The 22,388-nt window shown below is 32.9% G+C and overlaps 4 protein-coding genes across 20 annotated transcripts; 3 read left to right on the forward strand and 1 right to left on the reverse strand.

Annotated features, from left to right (window-relative positions):
- The first annotated feature begins 2,053 nt into the window (after window positions 1-2,053).
- LOC18610932 (uncharacterized) lies at window positions 2,054-8,292 on the forward strand. Of its 13 annotated transcripts, none has more exons than XR_016026522.1 (17): window positions 2,054-2,376; window positions 2,483-2,644; window positions 2,910-3,089; window positions 3,181-3,238; window positions 3,778-3,828; window positions 4,055-4,137; window positions 4,487-4,574; window positions 4,776-4,817; window positions 4,906-4,980; window positions 5,181-5,249; window positions 6,075-6,190; window positions 6,672-6,784; window positions 7,246-7,270; window positions 7,396-7,470; window positions 7,551-7,671; window positions 7,860-7,926; window positions 8,067-8,292. XR_016026522.1 is itself a non-coding variant. In XM_088806923.1 (17 exons), the coding sequence occupies exons 1-17, from the start codon at window positions 2,117-2,119 to the stop codon at window positions 8,200-8,202; spliced, it is 1,665 nt and encodes a 554-aa protein (XP_088663049.1). In that variant the 5' UTR covers window positions 2,054-2,116; the 3' UTR covers window positions 8,203-8,292. The 13 variants fall into 13 exon arrangements, 2 of the variants coding, with proteins under 2 accessions (XP_088663049.1, XP_017969446.1); XM_088806923.1 differs by having other exon boundaries at window positions 7,607-7,671; XR_001926207.2 differs by lacking the exon at window positions 7,246-7,270 and having other exon boundaries at window positions 7,391-7,470; window positions 7,607-7,671; window positions 8,067-8,138.
- Window positions 8,293-8,950: 658 nt separating this feature from the next.
- LOC18610933 (FAD/NAD(P)-binding oxidoreductase family protein) lies at window positions 8,951-16,141 on the forward strand. Of its 2 annotated transcripts, none has more exons than XM_018114861.2 (16): window positions 8,951-9,343; window positions 9,462-9,623; window positions 9,930-10,109; window positions 10,341-10,398; window positions 10,870-10,920; window positions 11,171-11,253; window positions 11,519-11,606; window positions 12,196-12,237; window positions 12,331-12,354; window positions 12,566-12,634; window positions 12,988-13,103; window positions 13,721-13,833; window positions 14,644-14,723; window positions 14,870-14,990; window positions 15,362-15,428; window positions 15,755-16,141. In XM_018114861.2, exons 1-16 carry the CDS (start codon window positions 9,081-9,083, stop codon window positions 15,888-15,890), a joined length of 1,653 nt encoding a protein of 550 aa, XP_017970350.2. In that variant the 5' UTR covers window positions 8,951-9,080; the 3' UTR covers window positions 15,891-16,141. The 2 variants fall into 2 exon arrangements, with proteins under 2 accessions (XP_017970350.2, XP_007046941.3); XM_007046879.3 differs by having other exon boundaries at window positions 8,952-9,343; window positions 12,331-12,405.
- A 2,245-nt stretch (window positions 16,142-18,386) lies between these two features.
- LOC18610934 (Clathrin adaptor complex small chain family protein) lies at window positions 18,387-22,386 on the reverse strand. 4 transcript variants are annotated; one of them, XM_088805314.1, is made up of 8 exons: window positions 22,269-22,386; window positions 20,914-21,085; window positions 20,723-20,793; window positions 20,432-20,483; window positions 20,085-20,181; window positions 19,385-19,455; window positions 18,749-18,840; window positions 18,387-18,640 (listed from the first exon to the last, which is right to left on the reverse strand). In XM_088805314.1, exons 2-8 carry the CDS (start codon window positions 20,980-20,982, stop codon window positions 18,574-18,576), a joined length of 519 nt encoding a protein of 172 aa, XP_088661440.1. In that variant the 5' UTR covers window positions 20,983-21,085; window positions 22,269-22,386; the 3' UTR covers window positions 18,387-18,573. The 4 variants fall into 4 exon arrangements, with proteins under 4 accessions (XP_088661440.1, XP_007046943.1, XP_088661441.1 ...); XM_007046881.3 differs by lacking the exon at window positions 22,269-22,386 and adding an exon at window positions 21,456-21,584 and having other exon boundaries at window positions 20,432-20,493; window positions 20,723-20,765; XM_088805315.1 differs by lacking the exon at window positions 22,269-22,386 and adding an exon at window positions 21,456-21,584 and having other exon boundaries at window positions 20,432-20,480.
- LOC18610935 (Putative methyltransferase family protein) lies at window positions 21,162-22,264 on the forward strand. The gene has a single exon (XM_007046882.3). It carries the CDS (start codon window positions 21,370-21,372, stop codon window positions 22,162-22,164), a length of 795 nt encoding a protein of 264 aa, XP_007046944.3. The 5' UTR covers window positions 21,162-21,369; the 3' UTR covers window positions 22,165-22,264.
- Window positions 22,387-22,388: the final 2 nt, after the last annotated feature.

The raw sequence follows: 22,388 nt of genomic DNA on the forward strand, positions 1-22,388 counted from the left end.
TCAAGGTATTTCATGTATCAATTTCTAACTACAAAATTTGACTGCTAAATCTAATTTTTTTTTCCAAAAAAATTATGGACTAAATGCAGTGAACATCAATTTCCAAGTCTCCTTATCCGATGGTATGATGGTGAGGAAGATATGGCTCTCAAGGTATTTCAAGACTGCTAAGTCTAATTTTTTTTTAGTTTTGTGATGATATGATGGTGAGGAGGATAAGGTTGTCAAGGTATTTCATGACTGCTAAGTCTAATTTTTTTTATTTTTATGATGGTATGATGGTTGTGATGGTATGATGGTGATTTTTTTTTACCAAAAAAGGTCCCACTGAAATTTGAACTTGGGTTATTGGATTCAGAGTCCAATGTCCTGACCACCAAACGATGGGATCAAAACTACTTTAAGGACTACAAATATGGTTTCCTAAGGCGACAATCATAAAACAATTGTTTCAACCATCCTTCAAAGGGTGTGGTAAGGGTCGCGCTTCAACGTCAAGATTCCTTGTACTAAAAAGAATCGATGTTTAGATTCGTTTAGTAATAAAAAATAATTTGTTGGAAAAAAAAATCGGTATAAAATTTTTATAAAAAAAATTAGTGTTTTTTGTTATTTTGATAAATTATTGAAAACATTTTTTATCATTTGCATCATTATCTTGTAAAAAACATTTTTTGTCATTTAAGTATTAAGATGATAAATAAGAGTGATTACAAGATAATGATGTCATTTGATTTTCACTAATTTGAAATTAAAATAAATAATGTACATAAAAATGAGTAAAATCAATAATAATATTTTTCAAAATATTTAATTAAGTATCTATAACTATATATAAGTGAAGCTAATACTTTATCTTTGCACCATGTGAAGTGATAGTTTTATATCGTGAGTAGCACTAATTGATTGACATGTGAGTTAGTTGAGTTTAGAGGCTTTCAAGCGTGAGTTTGGTCTTTTTGAACTTTCGCTCTAAACGCGTGGCTTGAGTATCATGCCTGTTTTTCATTTTTGAATTTTTCTATTTCTCAATATATTTTATTTTATCAATTCTTCTATTCCATCTAAATTTATAAATTTTTCTATCAATTCTATTATCTTATCCTAAATCATGAGATTTTAAACGATGGATTAGATCGTTACTTTTTACCTTAGGTTTTTATTTTTAAACTTGTTTTTAAACTTGTGAAACTATATTTTCTGGGTTATAAGCTTTGAGTTATACGTTATGCATTGTTGTTGACCTGTAAGACTAATAGTAGTATTTTCATCATATGCTTTAGATAAAAGCCAATGCTTTTCTTGAGTAAATTATCTTCCTTTGAATGAAAAATAATGTATAGTAATTAAGTTATTTGGACATAGTTAATGGATGTTTATAAATATCAGTTAAGTATGTTCGTATTTGAATATTTTGTTTAGTGATTAGTGTAATATAAATATTAATACTACCTTAAATTTTATACAATGCTAGTTTATCATTAAAGTTAGTTCTAATTTAAAAAAAAATTCTATCTTATCATTGTTTACCATAACATTATAAAAATGTTAATACTTATCAATGGTATATGAGATTCAAAACCCATATTTATGTATATTCACTATAAAAATATTAATATTTATTAATTATGTAAGACATCTAAAACCTACTTATGTGTATATTTTCTAAAAATATCAATATTTATCAATTGTGTATTCATCAAATAATAATCATTGAAATAATTTTTATTATAATTATTTAAAAGATTTATTTAATTTATTAATAAAAATTAAATTACATTGAATAGTTTCATTAAAAAATGTTTTTAATTTTAATAATAGTAAATAATTTAAATATTTTTAATTTTTAATATTTAAATTAAATATTAATATTTATTAAATTTATATTTTCAAACTTAATATAATTTTTTTATTTTTTAAAAAATTTGTTATATCCTTTAGTGGACTAAAACATTAAATGACACGTAAAATATTTATATTTAAAATAATTTTTTTAAACAAATATAAATCTTAAAAATATTTTTTGAAAAATATTTTAAGTCAAAAAGAAAGAACGGATCCTTCCTACAACACCAAAAAAGTTTCTACGGGAGTTCCGAAACCAGCGGTTTCGGAAATGTGGCGAAGAGGCTTTACCAGCAGCTACACGGCTGGTGCGCAAGCACTAAAGGAGAAGAAATGGGACGCATTGGTGATCGGCGGTGGGCATAATGGCTTGACAGCGGCGGCTTACTTGGCTCGTGGCGGCTTATCCGTTGCCGTGATAGAGCGACGCCACGTCATCGGTGGGGCAGCCGTAACCGAAGAAATTATTCCTGGCTTCAAATTCTCTCGCTGCAGCTACCTCCAAAGCCTCCTCCGCCCCTCCGTTATCAGGTTGACCACCTTTTTTCTTTTCCCTCTTTGAAAATTAGAAACAAGAAAAAATTTGTATTGATTTTTTTTGGTTAATTTATGTTATGCTATGTCATTGAAATTGAAGAGAGCTAGAATTAAAGAGGCATGGCTTGAAGTTGTTGAAGCCGACAGCGACGTCGTTTACGCCATGTCTTGATGGGCGTTACCTTCTAATGGGGTACGATGATCATCATAACTACTTGGAGATATCAAAGTTTTCCAAACGTGACGCGGACGCTTATCCTAGGTGTTCCTTCTTTTCTTTTTCTTTTTTGTTCTCGTTTTCCTATTTCTCCCATTAAATTCAGCTTGAATCTTCTTGGAAAATAAATGTAAATTGCTTAGTACATTTTCATTTTGAGCCTCAAAACATGTTGACGATTAGCCTTCGCTATGTCAAGTTCACTAGTTTTCAATTTTATGAGTTTCCCGATTTAGTGAAAGTTTGAAATGTACCAATGTCATATCTGTTTTGCTCAAGGCTTCTAAAGCAAATTTTTTCTTGTCAGCAGATATGAAAATCAGCTATATAAGTTCTGTAAATTGATGGACTTTCTTTTGGATTCACGTACCCCTGAAACCTTGCACTGGGATTCATCATTTACTGATCGTCTGTGGGATAAGTTAGAAAAATCGGTGTTTTGGGCTTCCTGCCTGAGGCATATTTTCGCTTTGGGGCAAAAGGATATGGTGTAAGTCATATTCTTCTCATGGATACCTATAGATGGTAGTTTTCTCATATTTTTCTTTTAGTTTCTTAATTTATGGTCTAATGTTTGACAGGGATTTTATGGACCTTTTATTGTCCCCTACATCAAAGGTTCTAAATAAGTGGTTTGAGGTTGTAATTATCTTAGTTACTTTCTTTTACTTCTAGAGAGATGATTATGCACCCTGATTGTTTTTAAAATTTGTGCTTAATTCTTGAGATGGTTAAATTAGCCTTATTTCCTGCTTAATGCTTCATTGTTTGTCAAATTCCGTGTGTGCTTACTCCAAGCTTCTAGTTAGTTCAAGTTATGATCTCAATCTGTTTTGGTGCTTTTGGGTAGTTGATGGCTTGAATGCAGTCAATTGCTGGGTTCAGAATAACGTTGACCAGCCAACCCCATCGCTAGTCCTGCATTGGTTGGTTATGACCACAACTTTGATTTTTTCTTTAATGCTCTTCACCTAGTCCTAATATAATTAAATGGTATATGCATACATTTCAAGTTGTGATAACTAGCAATCTACATGGCTAATGTCCTTAATTAACGTATGAGTTATCAATTCATAATCTTACATAACTTATCTAAGTGATTGACTAATAGTTTCTTGATCGAGGAACTTAAATTTGGTGCCAAAAATTATTTTTATAGGTTGTTTGGGTTTTTGCAGAGTGATATACTGAAGGCAGTACTTGCTGGAGATGCTATTATTGGAAGTATGGTAAGACCTCCATACTTATTAATGGTTGCAAATATGTCTTAACATTTTCTGTCAGACAGATAATGTTAGAAAAATATAAAAGTGAATTTAATATCTATATCTAGATTTAGTCCCTAGGATTTCGACTTTCTTTTGAAAGGGGCTTTCGAATACATGATAGCATGCTCCGTGTTAGTAACCTTTGGCATTAATAATTGGTGTTGGTGTTTTCAATTATTTCCTGTAGGCAAGCATTCATACACCTGGCAGTGGATATGTTCTACTACATCATGTGATGGGTGAAACTGATGGTGATCGTAATATATGGTTGTAAGTATCTCAGAGGCAAATTTTAATCAGTAGATGGGATGATCAATTTGGTCGTCTAAGAAAATGGAAAGACTAACAATTACACCAAGCTTGTGTTAACTGAATTCTCACTTCCTTTTGATTTGTGTAATAAAATTGCTTCTTTTGTCGCCAGTACACTCATGGATTTGATATTTTATGGTAGAATGCCTGATTGAGGACATTGTTTTGCAAGATACCTTTTAGATTTATAACAAATCTCTTTCTTGTTGATGGTAAATGTTGGAATGCTATCAAAGAAAGTCTCCAGGTTTTATGTCCTGCTCAAAGTAGAATGGGCTTAACCCAATGCACTCAACACGTGCTGTAGGCATGTTGAAGGTGGGATGGGCTCTATATCCATGGCCATAAGTAATGCTGCAAGCGAAGCTGGGGTTTCTATTGCGACAAACGCAGAAGTATGTCTGCCCTTCTTTCATTGCATCAGAAAGTTGGAATTTGTGACGCTACGACCTAAGAAAAATTCTAAATAATGTTGTTTTTTTTTTTTTTTAATTTCTGTAAACTTCTCTAATGTATTATTTTCAATCAACAAATTAGCTTGTTCAATCAAGTTTTATAGTTCTTACTGGTTTTCAATTTTTCATCTTGCTGTACAGGTGTCACAATTAATGATTGGAGATTCTGGTACAGTAAAAGGGGTTAGTTCACTTCTTGGACTGACACAATGGGTAAATCTGGAAGTGTTTATTAGTAAGTAGATTACTGATTACCATATTGATAATCTAGGTGTTGCTAGCTGATGGGACAAGAGTACATTCTTCAGTTGTTCTATCGAATGCAACCCCTTACAAGACCTTCCTGGTATGATTTTCTAATGTTAACATGTCTCCATGTCTGTTTCATGAACTGGAGAAGTATTGATAGAAGATGATATGTTAAGAAAAGGTGACTATGGAGAATTATATTGATAAAATGAAGAGGAAGATTCATATCAAATTTTTTTCTACTTGCTTTTTCTATGAAGTTTTCTTTTCAAGAAAAGCTGTGTCTTTTTGATGCAGGGATTGGTGCCTCAAGATGTTCTTCCTGATGATTTTCTCCGTGCTATCAAGTACTCTGACTACAACTCTGTAAGATTACTTCACGAACAGCTTTAGCTGAACCTACATTCATCCACATATTTCATTGGGGGAAGAAAAGAATAGTGGGTAAAACTAGTTCAAATTTTGAATTATTTGCTGCAACTACCAATGCCACCTTTCAACCTAAATGCTATCAAAGATTTCATTTATTAAGGATTCTGCCTGATTTGTTTTATTATTTAACCCCTCAGATTGTCAATCTTATATCTACCATAATTTCATAAAAATCTTATAACTACCTTTGCATACTAAAGCATTTGACATAAATTTTGTCATATTTCCATTTTTTTTTATTTTGAGGATTGCTGCTAATTCCTATTTTATGCTTTGGAAGACCGTGTTATGGGTGTTTCACTCTATATTGGTTACTTTAAATTATTTTCTTAATGAAATTAAAAAAAGGAAAAAGATATTGAGTCGTACTTTGTCGTCCACATTGTTGAAGCATTAAACTGTCAGGATGATATATCAACAAATATATATAGACCTCCTGCTTCTGAGTGCTGAAAACAGCTTGAGGGAGGTTTACGGAGAAAATGAGACATGCCCTACCCTCTACCCCAAGAAAAAAAAATTCCAGAGAAGAAGAAAGGGATAACTATTGAGATTTTAAAGGGTTTGAGTTGTAGTATCTGAAATGTGTTGTCCATCTTTCTGTTTGCTTGTGCTAGTTGGCTACTTCCACAGTGATTTCCGAATGAAAGTGAGCAAAAGAACTTACTCTGCCAAGGCTTCCTTTGTGCACACCTTTACTAGTTTCTATATTTGGAAGTTATTCAAGAATCTAGATATACTAATCACTGATTGGAACAGGGAACCACAAAAATCAATGTAGCTGTTGATAAATTGCCCCAGTTCCATTGTTGCAGATCAAATAATCCAGAAGGGGGTCCTCAGCATACAGCTACTATTCACATTGGTTCTGAAAGGTATACTAAAATGTAAACGGTCAGTTCTTTAACAAAAAAAGTGGGGCTGCATATGCCTGACATACTCTTATGGTGGGCAATTTTTGTTCTATTATCTCTTTGAAAGAAGCACACAAAAGACGTTCTCATCAGTTTGACAGCTTCCTGAAGCTTCTGCTACTTAGCTGTCAATAATATGGATTTAGTTTGCAGCAGTGATAATAATGCTTGTATCAGGTCAACTTTGGTTAGATATTAAATAGTATCATTTTATACTGCCTTTGTCATCTTAAGGACTGGTAATGATTCGTATACAGCTGCATTAAACTATTGTTAAAAAGGCTAAACGTTCTTATTATTGTCCATCCACTTGTTCTCAAGTTGCAGGTTTATATGATATTTTGAATGTTATGTTGACATTTAGAGGATTACACCTTATAATGGCACAACTTATTCCTCTTCCTCTTTTCTTGCTCCATTGTTTCATTTGGCACCATAAAAGCATGGAGGAGATAGGATCAGCTTGTCAGGAAGCTTGGAATGGCTTACCTTCAAAACGGCCTGTTATGGAGATGACAATTCCTTCTTCACTGGACAAGACTATTTCTCCTCCTGGTATAGTGAAGTTAATCTTCCTTATGCCTTTCTCCATTCATGATGTATGCAATTATTTTTTTAATGATTTTGTCTTTGAATCATGCCGCTATTCAAAAGGTATGTTTTTCCCAAAATTTTTAATCATTGTCAACTTCCTAAGCTTAAATACACTTTCTCTATTCTTCTGACTCATTCATTATAATGCATATGGAGGGAAGCATATCTCTCAGAGATACAAGGAAGAATAAGGATCAAAACAAAGTAGGGGTAATCAATCCTAAGGTGAACTAGACAGAAATGCAAGGAGAGATGGTTATTTCAAAAATAATCTTGTGGTGTTTATCCCCATAGTGAAGTTAGTTTTATACAAAACATTCTATGCATTGATAGATTCCAGTCTTCTTTTCTTTTACTAGAAATCCTAAGGTGAACTAAACACTTTTCTTTCTTTCTTTCTTTGGTGGGGTTCAACCTGCAAGGGGGAGCTTATTGGAGAGGGACAACGTACGATTATCAGTTGATAAAGAATTTAATGTTATCGTAGATAATTCTCTCTCTTCTCAGCTTGAGTTATTTTATATCCACATGTTGCTTTGTCATTAAGATTGGTGCAAATCTGTGTAGGAAAGCATGTGGTTAGCTTGTTCACCCAATACACACCTTATAAACCCTCCGATGGTAGTTGGGAAAATCCTACATACCGAGTAAGTTGCCGTTATTAGTAACAGTGTGTCTTTGGTCACATGTAACTTTTACAATAGCTAAATTACTGCTGTCCTGTTAGGAATCATATGCACAGAGATGCTTTAGCTTGATTGATGAATATGCTCCTGGCTTCAGCTCATCGGTTATTGGTTATGACATGCTGACACCACCTGATCTTGAAAGAGAATTTGGTCTAACAGGTATGTCACACCGCTGAACTCTTCCTGATGTACATTGAGAACTGACAAAATAAACATGTATACCTCTTTTAGCAACAATCACATTTTTCTTTGGACCTAGAAGATAAAAATGAATTGGGATATAGATCATTTGTTGATTCTAGATATAAATGTTGAATTTTCTTTATCCTTTTATGTATGCATGGCAGGAGGAAACATTTTCCATGGTGCCATGGGACTGGACTCACTCTTCTTGATGAGACCTGCGAAAGGATGGTAATTCTTTAACAATTGAAAGTATTTATCATATTAAATGATTCAACGGCAGAAAATTTGTTTGATTTCAGATACATCGACGTCTTGTTCATGTTTAAAACTTTGTAACAAGAAGAAAGCTTTACTTTCTTTACTTACAGGTCTGGTTACAGGACACCCATAAGAGGGCTGTACCTCTGTGGAAGTGGAGCACATCCTGGTGGTGGAGTGATGGGTGCAGCCGGACGTAATGCTGCACGCATTGTCCTTAGGGATTTTAAGAAGCATTCTTCTTAGGAATTTTGTTATGCTCTAACCTTTTTCGGGTGCTCATAGTCTCAAACTTAAATGAAAAGCTAATTAAAGCTTAAAATTTCTTGCTCATTCTCCTTATGGCTTCAGCTTTAATATATCTTCGCCTCGCATACGTTGCCAATCTCTGACCGACACATATTTTTTAATGAACGTTTATGCTTTTCTTTTTTTTTTTTCTACTTTGGACTTGGCTTGCTGATTTTGTCTTCGCCCCACAGCATCTTAGATCGTACGGCCACTAGCGTCTGCTACTGTTTTTTCGAGTTGTTGACAAATTGCGGAGTTTAGCCATAGCACCAGACACCAGTATTCCGTTGAGCCCGAGGGCCAAGGCCGAACCCACGTGTCACCTGACCTATACTTGAAGGATTGAATCAACTTGCAATCCCGATGAGCGATGTGGATTCCTTTGTATAATTTCTTTCCCTGGATGCCACCATACTCGTCTCTGTATTTACCCTTTAACCACCTGGCCCAACAACGCAACAAAATCGAGGTTTTTGGTTTTTTTTTTAACCAAAGTTTACGTTCACGAGCTTAAAAATTTTTGTACGTATCAGAACAAGATAAGCAAAACTGAATGCGCTTACGACAAACATTCTTTCAGGGTTCAGACGTTTAATTGCCTTTCTTTTATGCTTTTTATTTTTTCAAAAAATTAGAAAATATGACGTGGTGGTGATGATGAGGTGTCGAGCAAGCTAAGATTAAGAAATAAGTTTTCAAATCACAATGTTTGGTCAAAAACTCCAACCAAACGAGCATTTGCTCCACTATCGTTTTTCATTACAAAATTTCAGACTCTCTCTCTTATTTATTTTCTGCCAATCAATAAGCTGAAAGCAAGCTCACCCAGAGCAATGTGGCGAAGGAGCTTCAGCACCGGCAGTCACGTGAGCTCCATGCACATGCTGAAGGAGAAAAAATGGGACGCGCTCGTAATCGGAGGTGGCCACAACGGCTTGACTGCGGCGGCTTACTTAGCTCGGAGTGGACTCTCCGTGGCCGTGCTCGAGCGACGCCACGTCATCGGTGGAGCGGCAGTTACCGAAGAACTGATCCCTGGCTTCAAGTTCTCTCGATGCAGTTACCTCCAGAGCCTCCTCCGCCCCTCCATCATCAGGTTCTCAAAGCATGTCTTCCATTTTATACTATTTTAATAATTTTTGAACTTTTTTTTTTTGGTTATTTAGATTAAATGAGTAAACCTCATAATATTTTTGTTTTCTCGAGTTTGTTAGAGAACTAGAGTTAGCGAGACATGGATTGAAGTTGTTGAAAAGGAATCCATCGTCGTTTACTCCTTGTTTGGATGGAAGATATCTTTTGTTAGGGCCTGATAAAGAGCTTAATCATTCTGAGATCTCCAAGTTCTCCAGACGAGATGCCGATGCTTATCCAAGGTACTTATCTATTCTAATCTTCTTTTAATCCGATTGATTTTCCTTTTAAATTTTGAATCCTCTGCTCATATGTATGTATGTATGTGATATCATTTCTTGCATGAAAACAAGATTATCGTGAATTTTGAGATAAATTTTTAATGATAATTTGAACAACGAGCTCTGTTTTTTCTTTTTTCCTTTCTTTTGCAATAATCTGTTTTACTGATTTTTGAGTTTTACTAAGCTTGATTATGTCATTTTTCTTTGTACTCATTTTAATAATTCTTTTTAATGATTTCATGCAATTTTAATCCTAATTTACAGATATGCGAGTCAGTTAGAGAGGTTCTGTAAACTCATGGATCCACTTTTGGATTCACCACCTCCTGAAACTTTGCAAGGTATCTCATCTCTCCAAGATCGATTCAAAAATAAAGTACACAACTCAGCCTATTGGACTCGATTGCTGTGCCAGGCTGCATCCTTGGGGCAGAAAGATATGGTGTAAGACTTCCTTTCCTTAAGTTGAAGTGGTTTCTGAATTCTGATGTTGTGGATGTTGCTTCACGTTATTTGCTAATAGAAAGTAGCCAGAAACTGACTGATAGAGATACTTTCTTCAGTCAAGTAATTAACTAACAAGCTTGAGGTGCTTACACATTACAATCGTGAAGTAAGCCAGTCCATTCCAGTCTAATTAAGCCTCACATCATGTCTATTTATATATTTTGACAGGGATTTTATGGATCTTTTATTGTCCCCGGCTTCAAAGGTTTTGAATAACTGGTTTGAGGTTGTTGTTTGATCCTTTAATTCCCTTGTTGTATTATCCTTGTAACTTCATAGATTGCAATAAGCTGAAGTGTTTTTTTCCGCTTGCATATGGCTTAAGTGAAGTTGAGTTATGGTGACTTCAGCTTAGTTTTGTTTTGTGAATACTTTCCTTTGTCTCAAACCAGATAACTTTGACAAATTTCAAGCCTGGTTGCATGTTCATTCTCTTTCTCTGTAGTAGCTTTAGGATCACACACTATCTCTTTGCAACAGTTTATGCCAACTCATCAAAAATTTTCTCAAGTCATGCAAAAGTTTATCATCTGAGACCACAGGGCACGGATTTGGAGGTTTGAGTGAGATTCATGTTTTTACAGCTTTTCCTAAAATTATGGTTTTAGATCTTAGTTCAAAAAAGAGATGTGTTGATAAAAAAGAGAAATTTATATTCATCAGTTTACAGTTCTATTGTTGGCTGTGACATGTACAGACAGATGTTCTGAAGGCAACCCTTGCAACAGATGCTGTGATAGGGAGTACGGTAAGAACTTTTATTATTAAAAAGTAGGAAGATGCATCAGTTTTGAGATTCAGTTATGCATAAAGGCACATATTTTATACCTTAATGTGCTTTGAACTTTTCCTGGCAGTTTTTTTTAAGAAGACTGATATTGTAGTGGTTGTTGTCAATATGGTTTTGAAACATGAATAAATGAACAGTGTTTTTTCTTTGGCTACCTTGCAAACATTAGTGAATCATTTGGCTTCTTCTCCTTCAATTTGTACTGTAGGCTAGTGTCTGCACACCAGGGAGTGGATATGTTCTGCTACATCATGTAATGGGAGAAACAGATGGTGATCGTGGAATTTGGTCGTATGTATACTATTGCTGGATTTGTATACCATTATCCTTCTCCTATTCTTTAGAATATGATTGTATTGTTAACAGGTAGATGTGTGCATGGGCCGGGCTGGATCCAGTTGATACTTTTAAAATCTAGATCCAAATCTAGTCCACCCATTTAAATTAAAAAAAATGATTAAAATATTAAAAATTACTAGTACATTATGCTAATGCAGTATATCATGATAAGATCTCTCTTAAGGTATCAGCATTTCAAAAACTAACAAATTTGTAGATACGTTGAAGGTGGAATGGGGTCAGTCTCTATGGCTATTGGCAATGCTGCCAAAGAAGCTGGGGCTCATATTGTCACAAGTGCGGAGGTATTTCTCTAGCTTTCATCATTCACCTTTCTTCTTATGACTGAATGGAACTTATGAAGTTCTATTTTGATGTCTTATTTGATTGCATAACTACATTTAGTTATTGAGATCCTATATTCTGGAACTTGCTTGAAATATTGAAGTCATATGTAGAGAACATAAATTGAAATTAAAAAATTGGATTATATTCGCATCTTGAAAATTTTGTCAAGAATGGATAAGTGTTTCTTGTCTCAATTTGTTTGCATGACATAATTCTTGTTTTTTTCCATGCTAAATTGCTGTCTTGGTCAAATTAATTTCTCCTTGCACTGCATCCATATGAAGCAAAAGACCTGGAAATTGGTTACTATCTAACAAATCACCATAACAAGATCATGCAGTTTGCGGAGGATTTCTTTTTCCTTTTTAACTTTGTTAGTTTTTTTTTATGTTTATACTTTTTAAGCAGAATGCGTGATGAGAAAATGATGTGAATTCTGGGTTTAAACTTGAAATATAGTCCGTATTATCTTGACTAATTGATAATAGCCAGGACAAATTTATGCTTCATTCCCACCCTCACTGTACTGGTTATTATATTGTCAAGGTTTCACAGCTGATAGTTGAGGACTCAGGCAAAGTGAATGGGGTTAGTTTTACTACCTGTGTTTCTGCAATTCAGCAGATCTTTAATATTGAATTAAACTAATTACATGTCGTAAACATGGATAACATTGTTTAGGTGCTGCTGGCTGATGGTACACTGGTGCGTTCTTCAAGCGTTTTATCAAATGCAACCCCTTATAAAACTTTCATGGTAAAATTTTACCACTGCTTGTTCAATTGTGTTGCTGGAAGAAGCAGAAAACTAGTGTTTTCAACAAAAAACAGGAAGCAGCCTGTGTGTTTAGCTAATTAACTTGTGCTTAAAATGTACTTTTATTTGATCATTGGCTATGCTTTAATTTCCGTCACAGGAATTGGTGCCTGATAATGTTCTTCCTGATGATTTCAGTTATGCCATTAAGTATTCTGATTACAGCTCTGTAAGACCCTCTCTTATTTTCTTTTATTCTACACAACTTTGTTAATTTGGTTTTTCTTCTCGCTTAATCAGCTATACAACTGCCAGCCAAAAACGAAATCAGCTATACAGTTACATTTTTTTATATTTAGCTAGCATGGATACATTGTAAGATCAATATAGTCTGCTGATAAAGAATGTTTACAACGTGCGACTCCATAATTGTGAAAATCATTGTCATTATGCTCAGAAACCATAATAGTATCATGAGTTCTTGCTTCTGACAATTTCTAAATGGGGACATGGAGCAATAGTTGCAAAATGCAGTCATACCGCCTGGTGCTAAACATTTTTAGATATCATTTACTGAAACAGGGTACTACAAAAATAAACCTAGCTGTTGATAAATTGCCTGAGTTTCACTGTTGCAAGTCAATTTATCCTGGTTCAGGTCCTCAGCACACTGGTACCATTCATATTGGTTCTGAGAGGTATGCTGCTACTCTTTGCTCATGTTTTTAAATGGTCCATCCAATGTAACTACTTAAATCAATAACTTTGAAGCATTTTTCCTCAAACTAGGAGCTCAATTTACTTTTGAAAGCCAGGCTGAGTGCCATTTAGATGCATGTCACAAATGTGGCTTCTTTTAGAAAGACTAAAAATTGCGGTTTTAATCAGGACAAAGGCATGATACGTTAACCTTTTCAGTTACAGCTCGCAATCTGTTTTAATGTTAAAGTGGACAATGGTAAGGCAGATGATAATAATCTAGTAATGACACAGAACAGTAGGAGCTAGATAGATTGCAGATAGGGATGCCATGATCAAAGAAGTGGTAATAATAACATTAAGTTGATCACTTGGCATTATGATCTAAAATGCTATTCCATCTCACTAGCTTAAAATGATCAGTTCAGTTCATTTATTCTGTCATCCTTGGATTTCATATGTATTGTCTGATAATGCACATCTGTTAGTCACTTCTAAACTGGATCACCAAACTTATAAATCTGGCAATTGTCACACTTCTTAGCATTCCATTCACCATATCTTCGCTTCTTTTACATCCCAAGTTTGAAGATATCCTATGCCTACTTTTATTCAGCATGGAGGAGATTAATTCAGCCTCTCAAGATGCCGTCAATGGATTACCATCAAGAAGGCCAGTCATTGAAATGACAATTCCATCCGTACTGGACAAGACAATTTCTCCACCTGGTACCCAATTTCGGCATCCTTTTATCTGCATATTATTGGATCCTTTTCTTCTTCTTCTTATTTTAATTATCAGTTTTTATTTTATGATAATTCATTTTAAAAATTTTATTGTGTTCATATATAAAATTTTTTTATTATGTACCACTATCACTCTTTTTTGTAATGTTAGTTGTGCTAGTTTATCATGTTCATATGCAAATCACGGTGAAATCTTAGAAATATACCATTTTCAGGATTTGAAATGATAGCATTTCGTTACTTTTCCCTCTCATAAACATATATAATGAATATTCCCTTGAAGCAAATTCTCCTCACAAGATTGACCTGACTATTTTGTTAAAGGCTAGTAGGGAAAAGAAAATGGTTCAGATTGAGCTACTGAAACTTGTCAGTGAAGTCAATTTGCATGATGACTATTCAGGAATTTATGCAGTGTGTTTAGTTTGGGCAGAACTTAGGTATGATTTTATAGATTAAGTTTGTGAGGTTCTTCTTTAAAAATGATCAAATAAAAATTAAAATTGAAAATCCGAACTGATAGATTAAAAGACCTTGTTACATAAATCAAGTACACAATATTTGAAGTAACTTGAATATGTTTTGATACTTTTTCTAGATAGGCAAACTAGGATAATGGACATGAGGCGCCCTCTGTCTTATTCACATTACATTCCTCTATTACATTCACAGTCCTCTTCTTTAATTTTCTTCTTTTTAGAAAGTAATCCGTCGCTGCACAGTGGGCTTCTTTCAGCACCTATATGAGATTTATTGCTTATACTTTTGACAAAATCTTACGTGTATTCATAGGTAAGCATGTCATTAACTTGTTCATCCAATACACACCTTATAAACCATTGGATGGCGGCTGGGATGATCCTGCTTATAGGGTGAGTAGAATTTTATCCAAGTCTCTTCTTCTACTTCCAAGCTTAGGTAGAATGTAAAATCATTGAGATTTTTCCAAAAACTTACTCTTATTATCATTGCTCTTATTATTACTGAATGGTCCCTCATAATCATTCTTATATTGTAGGAATCATTTGCACAAAGATGTTTCACCTTGATTGATGAATATGCTCCGGAGTTCAGCTCATCTATCATTGGCTATGACATGCTAACTCCTCCTGACCTTGAAAGGGAAATAGGCTTGACAGGTTAGGAATATTTCTGTGTGTTAATCCGTCAATTCTGCTAATTCTGATGCGGATTTTATCTCCAAATTGAAAGTATTTCTTTCGATGAATTAAAAATGGTTTTCAAACCTAGACTTTCTTCCCTGCTTTATTCATCGTAAATCATTTTTAACTCATAACTAACTCCCTTTCAAGCACATCTTCTTCCTATTATAATTGCAGCAAGCAAGTTTACAGGCTATTTTTAATTATCCTTCTCCATCGAACTCCACCTTTTCCTCCCATTTTTTTATTTTATCAAAGCACAATGGTATTAATTGTATGTACAATTTACTAAATGTACTTTATCCTGAAAGCATTGAATTTTAGTCCATGGCTTCCATTGTTTGCAGGAGGAAATATCTTTCATGGTGCAATGGGATTAGATTCTCTTTTTCTCATGCGACCTGTTAAAGGATGGTATATCTAATTGCTTCTCTTTTCCTTACCAAATGAGTACATGTTTTAATTTATCAACAATTTTTTATAATACTGTACATTGTATTTTTGTTTAAATAACAATTATATATAAATGTAAATGTTTAATATGATTATAATTTAAAAATATAAAAATAAATGAATAAAAATTATTCAATGAAATTAGTATTCTTATATATATACCGAATAAATCTGATTGCTTCTTTTTGCCTTTTTCTTTACAAGAGTGACTGCATTGATAAATTTAATTACAATTTTTTGTAATATATTATTATTATTATTATTATTATCCAAATTTGTGGATACAGGTCAAATTATAGGACCCCGTTGCCAGGCCTTTACTTGTGTGGTAGTGGTGCTCATCCTGGGGGAGGTGTGATGGGTGCGCCGGGCCGCAATGCAGCACAGCTAGTTCTTCAAGATTTCAAGAAAAAATCCAAGTGATGCTCGGAAAACCAAGCTCCGCTTTTTCATTAGTCTCTGGCAAATATATCCTTTGGTCGAAATTCAGAGCGGCTTCTTTATCCGAATCATGATGTTGAATTAAATATACGTCCTGCATGTCATTTTTATTATTATTATGCTTTTATATAAAATTATTAAAATAGAGTATTTAACAATACAAAACATAGATATAACTAGATGTTGAAATAATATATTTAATATTATTATAAAAAATCGATATATTTTACTGTTTTATCAAATTATTAAAATAGAGCATTTAATAATATAAAACATAGATGTAACTAGATACTGAAAGAATATATTAAATATTATTATAATTAAGTTAATTATAAAAATATCAATATTATTTAACTGTTATATAAAATTATTAAAAGAGTATTTTGTAATATAAAACATAGATATAACTCGATATTGAAATAATATATTAAAATTATTATAATTACGTTAATAAAAAATATTGACCTTAATAATTATATTATATAATAAAAATAATAATTAAATTACTTTTATTATTATTAAAATATTGATATTATTTTGCTGTTATATAAAATTATTAAAATAGAGTATTTAATAATATAGTTATTAAGTAGATTTTGAAATAATATATTAATATTATTATAATAAGTTATTATAAAAATATCAACATTAATAATTATGTTAGATAATAATAAAAATTAAATATTACTATTCTATTTATTAATTAAAATAATTAATATAATTTATTAGGTAATAATTTATTAGTCTACATATTAAATAGTACAATTTAGTAATTAAAAATAAATTATAATTAGTTATATTAAAATCATTAAATAAATTAATTAAAATATCCAGTCATTATAATAATTTAAAAATAACTAACATAGTGATTATAATGTATTAATAATTATATTAGAAATAAATAATAATTAATAATAATATAATCTCATAATAATTATTAATTATCAGAGAGATTTTATTTTTATACATTATATTTTTATATAATTAACAAATAATTATAATATCATATATCAATTTAATAATTAAAAAATAATTATAACATGAATTAAGAATTATCAAATTATTAGTTAACAAATAATTTAATCATTTAATTTTATGCTTTTTAAATAATAGCAATATTCAATAAATATTAATTATGATAGTAATTAGTAAATCAAACAGTTATATTTTTCACATTATAGTAGAGTGATTGTTTTTATTATTATATAAATTAAAATAATAATTTTAATTAATTAATTACAAAATGCTTTACAATATTATATTAATTATAAAAAATAATATTAATAAACAATTAAATCATTATCCAAATATTAATAATAATATCAATTACTAATTAGAATAAATCTATTTTTAATGTCAAATTTAATTAATACTTAAATAGTAATTCTAATCTTAATTTTATATAATAAATAATAAAATAATTATATTAAATAAATAAGTCGTCAACTTAATATTAGTGATTTGATTATTTATTATTATCATCATTTTTAATTGTTAATTTCAATTTTTTGAAAACATATTTTAATATTTTTTATTATATTTATGTTTAGATATTAAATTTAATTGAATAATTCAGCATCTGATATTTTAATATACTAAAAAATTAAATAATTATTTAAGGATTAAAACAATATAACAAGTGTTTTATAATGTATGATGTTGAAATAATATAATAGGAGTCATGTAGAATATATTCAATCAAAATACAAGTATATAAAATATAGAGCACCAGTTAATATATATCTATATGCCATTACTATTTTAAACAAATCATTAAAATAATTACATTAGAAACCGGCAATAAAGTTAATTAAATTTTAGGTTTTATCTATAATTTATAATTAAAAACTTTTTAAATATAATTTTATAAACATTAATGTTGGAATCTTAATATACTATATATTTATTCAATTTTTTGTTTTACCTTTTTACATATTTTCAGAATTTTATTCTTTTAAAATTTATAATGAAAGAAAACATTACATTTATTACTTTATAAATTTATAATAATATTAAATCCATATATTAAATTCCAAAGAGTCAAAAATATATATAGTTCAATATTATTAATAGTAAATATAAAACCAAATAAAAAGATAGTAATATCTTAATTTTAGAAACGGAAATTTATTTTATAAAGATTTAACTGCCGCAAACAACACCTAAGCTGCGCAGATTAATCTGCAGATAGAGCCTAGAGTAATTCTACACATTATAGAACGAATTGACTGTTCAAACAACAAAAGAACCGGACCATTCAAGAAAACCGCAGACCCCTATAAAAACGGTGGTAAAGTCTACCTGATGCGTGCTTCACTTTAAAAGCAAAATGCCAGGGAAAACTAAATAGCAGCAGAAATCACTGCTCGTACAAGTGTTAAACGGTAGCTGAGATCTCAAAGTAAAAGCATATTATAAATTGCGAGTAAAACAGCTTGTTACCTGTATTTATTTCGTACTACGAAGCACAAAAATAACTAATCAAATATAATAATACCTCTTGACATTGATGATGTGGACCAATACGAAACAGATCCCTTCACTCAAAGCATTTAAACTTTCACCAATGTACAACACCGGCCCAAGTTAGTAAAAATCACAAGTTATCAACACACACTGACAAGAAATAATTGAGGACTGGTTTGAACAGCATTTGAATGCAGAACTACCTACTTCGCCAACCGGAAGCAGACTTCGGAATGAGTGTGATAGCATTTGAGGCAGCTTCTAACCTACATCATGGTTAAGCATCATCTGTTAATAAGTATAAGTACAATTCAAAAGGGGGAAAACTTGCATGCTTCACACATAAGCACAGAGTTGAGGGAGAGAAAGAGCACTTAGATATCTCTTCAACTGCCTTCATAACTTCTGTTGAACTTGTTTCCAGCACTTGACCTCCAAAAATTATCTCATCCAGGATAGTGTGCATCTGCAAAGGATTATTGAAGATTCGGTCAATGAACCCAGCAGAATACAGTAGTAAGAAAGCATTCAACTTACTTTGAATCAGTTGAGTGTACACGTAGGATGTTATAATGATGTCATAAAAAGTGATTATTGAGCATATTCCAAAGACAGCCCCATGGCTAGCTAAGCATAAAAGCACTAATGTTCAGCTAGCTTTGCCAGCAACAAAGTATTGACTACAACATCAACAATATAGGCTATCAAGTATACTGTGGAATTTATTAAGACAAGATGCTAAGGAGTTCAGACAAAGTTAACTTCCAAAGTGACTCTAAACAAGCTCAACTGGAGGTGAACCCCAAAGCACCATAAGAAGCTTTCCCTGCCATCAAGTAATGTTTGAAACCTGAAGCATACCTCATATAAGTTTACCAAGAACATCATCTCCTATGTCATATAATCACTTCGTGCCTATTATTCCAAACTAGCAATATCTTATCTATATGTAGAATCTTGCATACCCTGGCACTAAATAAATGCATATATTATTGATGAGAGGGTACAACCTTGCTGTAATTGAACACAATGTCAAGCTCGCAAACATTCTTGAAGCATTTGTCCAACGTTTCCACAAAAACTGAAGGCATCACATTTAAAGTAAGTTAAGTTATCCAGTATTTGAAATAAATTTCAGCAATTATTGCTATATCCAGCTTCTAGTTTATAAAGGATATGCATGACCAACCTGGTACATTGTTCTCATCAGATAACATGCAATTTTTAGAGCCAAGAAGTTCATTGAATCTTATAGTTTCATACCAATTATTATTATAATCGTCCATACAGAAAGATGGTTATATACAAGTTAACTTCTACAAATTGTATTGATGCAACCAAACTTACCACTTAAAAGACACCTGAGGTCAACTCAGCTAAGTTGGGTGACACAACAGTTATCACTAATTCCAGTGCACATGAATATCAATTTTGTTTTCTTGTTTTCAGTAAATCCTCATACAAGAGAACCTATTTCACAAAAAGGTGTATCTGAAGTGAATTCAACTTCAAATCATCAGAAAAAACCATCAAAAAGGCTCGCTCCAGCTTCAAGAAAAGTTTTCATATCAATGATGCAATATAAATATTTGGACATTTCCCAGTATTGAGAAATTGAAATCTCTATTTCGAAAGGATCGTTTCACAGAAGAACAACATTTCATAACTTGATTACTGCATCATAAGTCTTCCAGAAAATGAGAAGCGTACCTTGTATCAAGTCAAGCACGGCTAGTTCATTTTCAGAACTATCAAATACAAAGACAAAGTAAAGAGTAGCAAAATGCTTGTATACAAGGCGACTATCCTGCGAGTGAGAATTCAAAAACAATTAAACAGAGTTCTACAACAAAGCAGAGCTAAAATAAAGCTACGGCAATTACTACACACGATTCAAACAAGAAGTTTAAGTCAAGAAAAGGACGAAATGAAAATTAATTGGTTTCTAACCTTAATATAACAAGGAAATGAAAATTAATTGGTTTCTAACCTTAATATAACAAGGAAATGAAAACTGAACTAGAAATGAAGAAAAAATAGAAAGTAAAAGAAGTTACCGGGCCAAAAATCGATTCAGCCTCTATGAAATTGCTTACGTTCTCAGCTCTACTGCACAAGACTGTTTAAAGATTAAAATCAAAATTTAAAGCAAAAAGAAAAAATGAAAAATGAAAAATAAACGCTAAGTACGAATTCAAGAACGATCGATTAGGTTAAATCATCAATGAGATTAGAAAACCGCATCTAAAATTCATGCCATCCAAACAAAGCACAATTCAAATTAATCACAGCTAAAGTAAGAAGAAGAGGACGAAGAAGAAGAAGAAAGTTGGATAAGAGATCGGAACCTGCAAAAACGCTTCGTATAAGCTCCTGCTGCTTCTCCACTGGCTGATTTCAACGAAATTCGGAGCCACGTCGATTATTGCAAAGGAATTTGAACAAGGTAATAAGATCGTGATCTTCATTTTTTAAAAAATAATACTAATAATAATAATCAAATGAGAGTAAAAAAATCAAAAGAGAAAGAGAAATTTACCAGATATTCGTAAAATTTTGCAAGGCGAGGCTTGCCTTGAGTGTTCATCACCATCACAGCTTTTATCATCTTTGCTCCTCTCTCAGCCCACTCCAAAACCAAACAGAATTTTGAATCTGTTTAAAGATTTTCACCCCTAAATATATATATATATATATATATATCTAATGGCCTGAAAATTGTAAATGGACAAAAAAGTCCTCGATCAGTGACTGGAAACCGAAGCGACCATCGGGGTTAAATTAAGAATCTCATAATAATGGACAAACCAAAGTGTTTATCCCATCAGGGTTAAATTAGGAAATGGACAAACGAAATTGTGATGTAATAAATAATATAATAATCCACGTCCTCTCTAGTCTCTACCCTGGACGAGCCCTAGACAAGGAGAGCAGTTTTAAAAATGGAGCGGGAGCGGTCTGAAGTTGGCGGCGCAAAAAGAACGGAGCCAAGAAAATGTCTAGTCAAGAAGACGATGACGAAGAAATAGATCCCGTTAAAATGATCTTGCCTGACGAACAAGAGGAAGGGAAGAGCCTTACTACGCTAGGTGACGATGCAGCGAAGCAACAACTGCAGGAGCATCATATCCGTTCGGTCGAGTCAATGGTGGTGATTAGACAGCTTCCTTCTGAAGGGCTTTCTTTCCAGCTATGGCCAGCTGCTACGACTCTAGTCACTCTTCTTGACAACCATCGCCATCACCCTAGCAAAAGCCCCCTCGCAACCACCCTAAGCGCTTTGTCCAACGGTGATAATGATCGGAAACTGAAAATCCTTGAGCTCGGCTCTGGTACTGGCCTTGTTGGGATTGCCGCAGCAGTCACGCTAGGAGCTGACGTGACAGTGACGGATTTGCCATACGTCGTCCCCAACCTGCAATTCAACGTCGACGCGAATGCTGACGTGGTGGCTCAAAAAGGTGGGACCGTCAACGTAGCTCCGTTGAGGTGGGGAGAGGATGATGACTTGGAGGTTGTCGGCCGAGAATTTGATCTCGTATTGGCTTCTGACGTGGTTTACCATGATCATCTTTTCGAGCCTCTGATCCAAACGCTGCATTCTCTGTTGAACGGAGGAAGAGGTGGGAAGAAAGTTTTTGTCATGGCTCATCTGAGGAGGTGGAAAAAGGACACTGTGTTTTTCAAGAAAGCGAAGAAGCTTTTTGGTGTCGAGACTATACATGCAGACCCACCAAAGGAAGGGTCTAGGATTGGGGTTGTTGTTTATCGTTTTGTTGGGAAAAGCTAGAAATTGAACGAGTTAAGTCAAATGTTAAAAGAGTTTTTGATGATTGAAATAGCAAAATATTGTTGAAAAAGTTAATGAAATTGATGGCTCTGTTCGATTATTACCTGGCTTTTTTAGTTTGATTTCATTTCGGAGTTGAAATATTTGACTGGATGTCACCGTCCAAGCTCTGACAGCCACAACTGGAAAACTGGGATGAGGGTGGTAACATATCAGAAAATTTA

The sequence above is a fragment of the Theobroma cacao genome, chromosome 1 (assembly GCF_053813885.1).
Source record: "Theobroma cacao isolate CCN51 chromosome 1, ASM5381388v1, whole genome shotgun sequence".
In the NCBI taxonomy this organism is placed as follows: domain Eukaryota; kingdom Viridiplantae; phylum Streptophyta; class Magnoliopsida; order Malvales; family Malvaceae; genus Theobroma; species Theobroma cacao.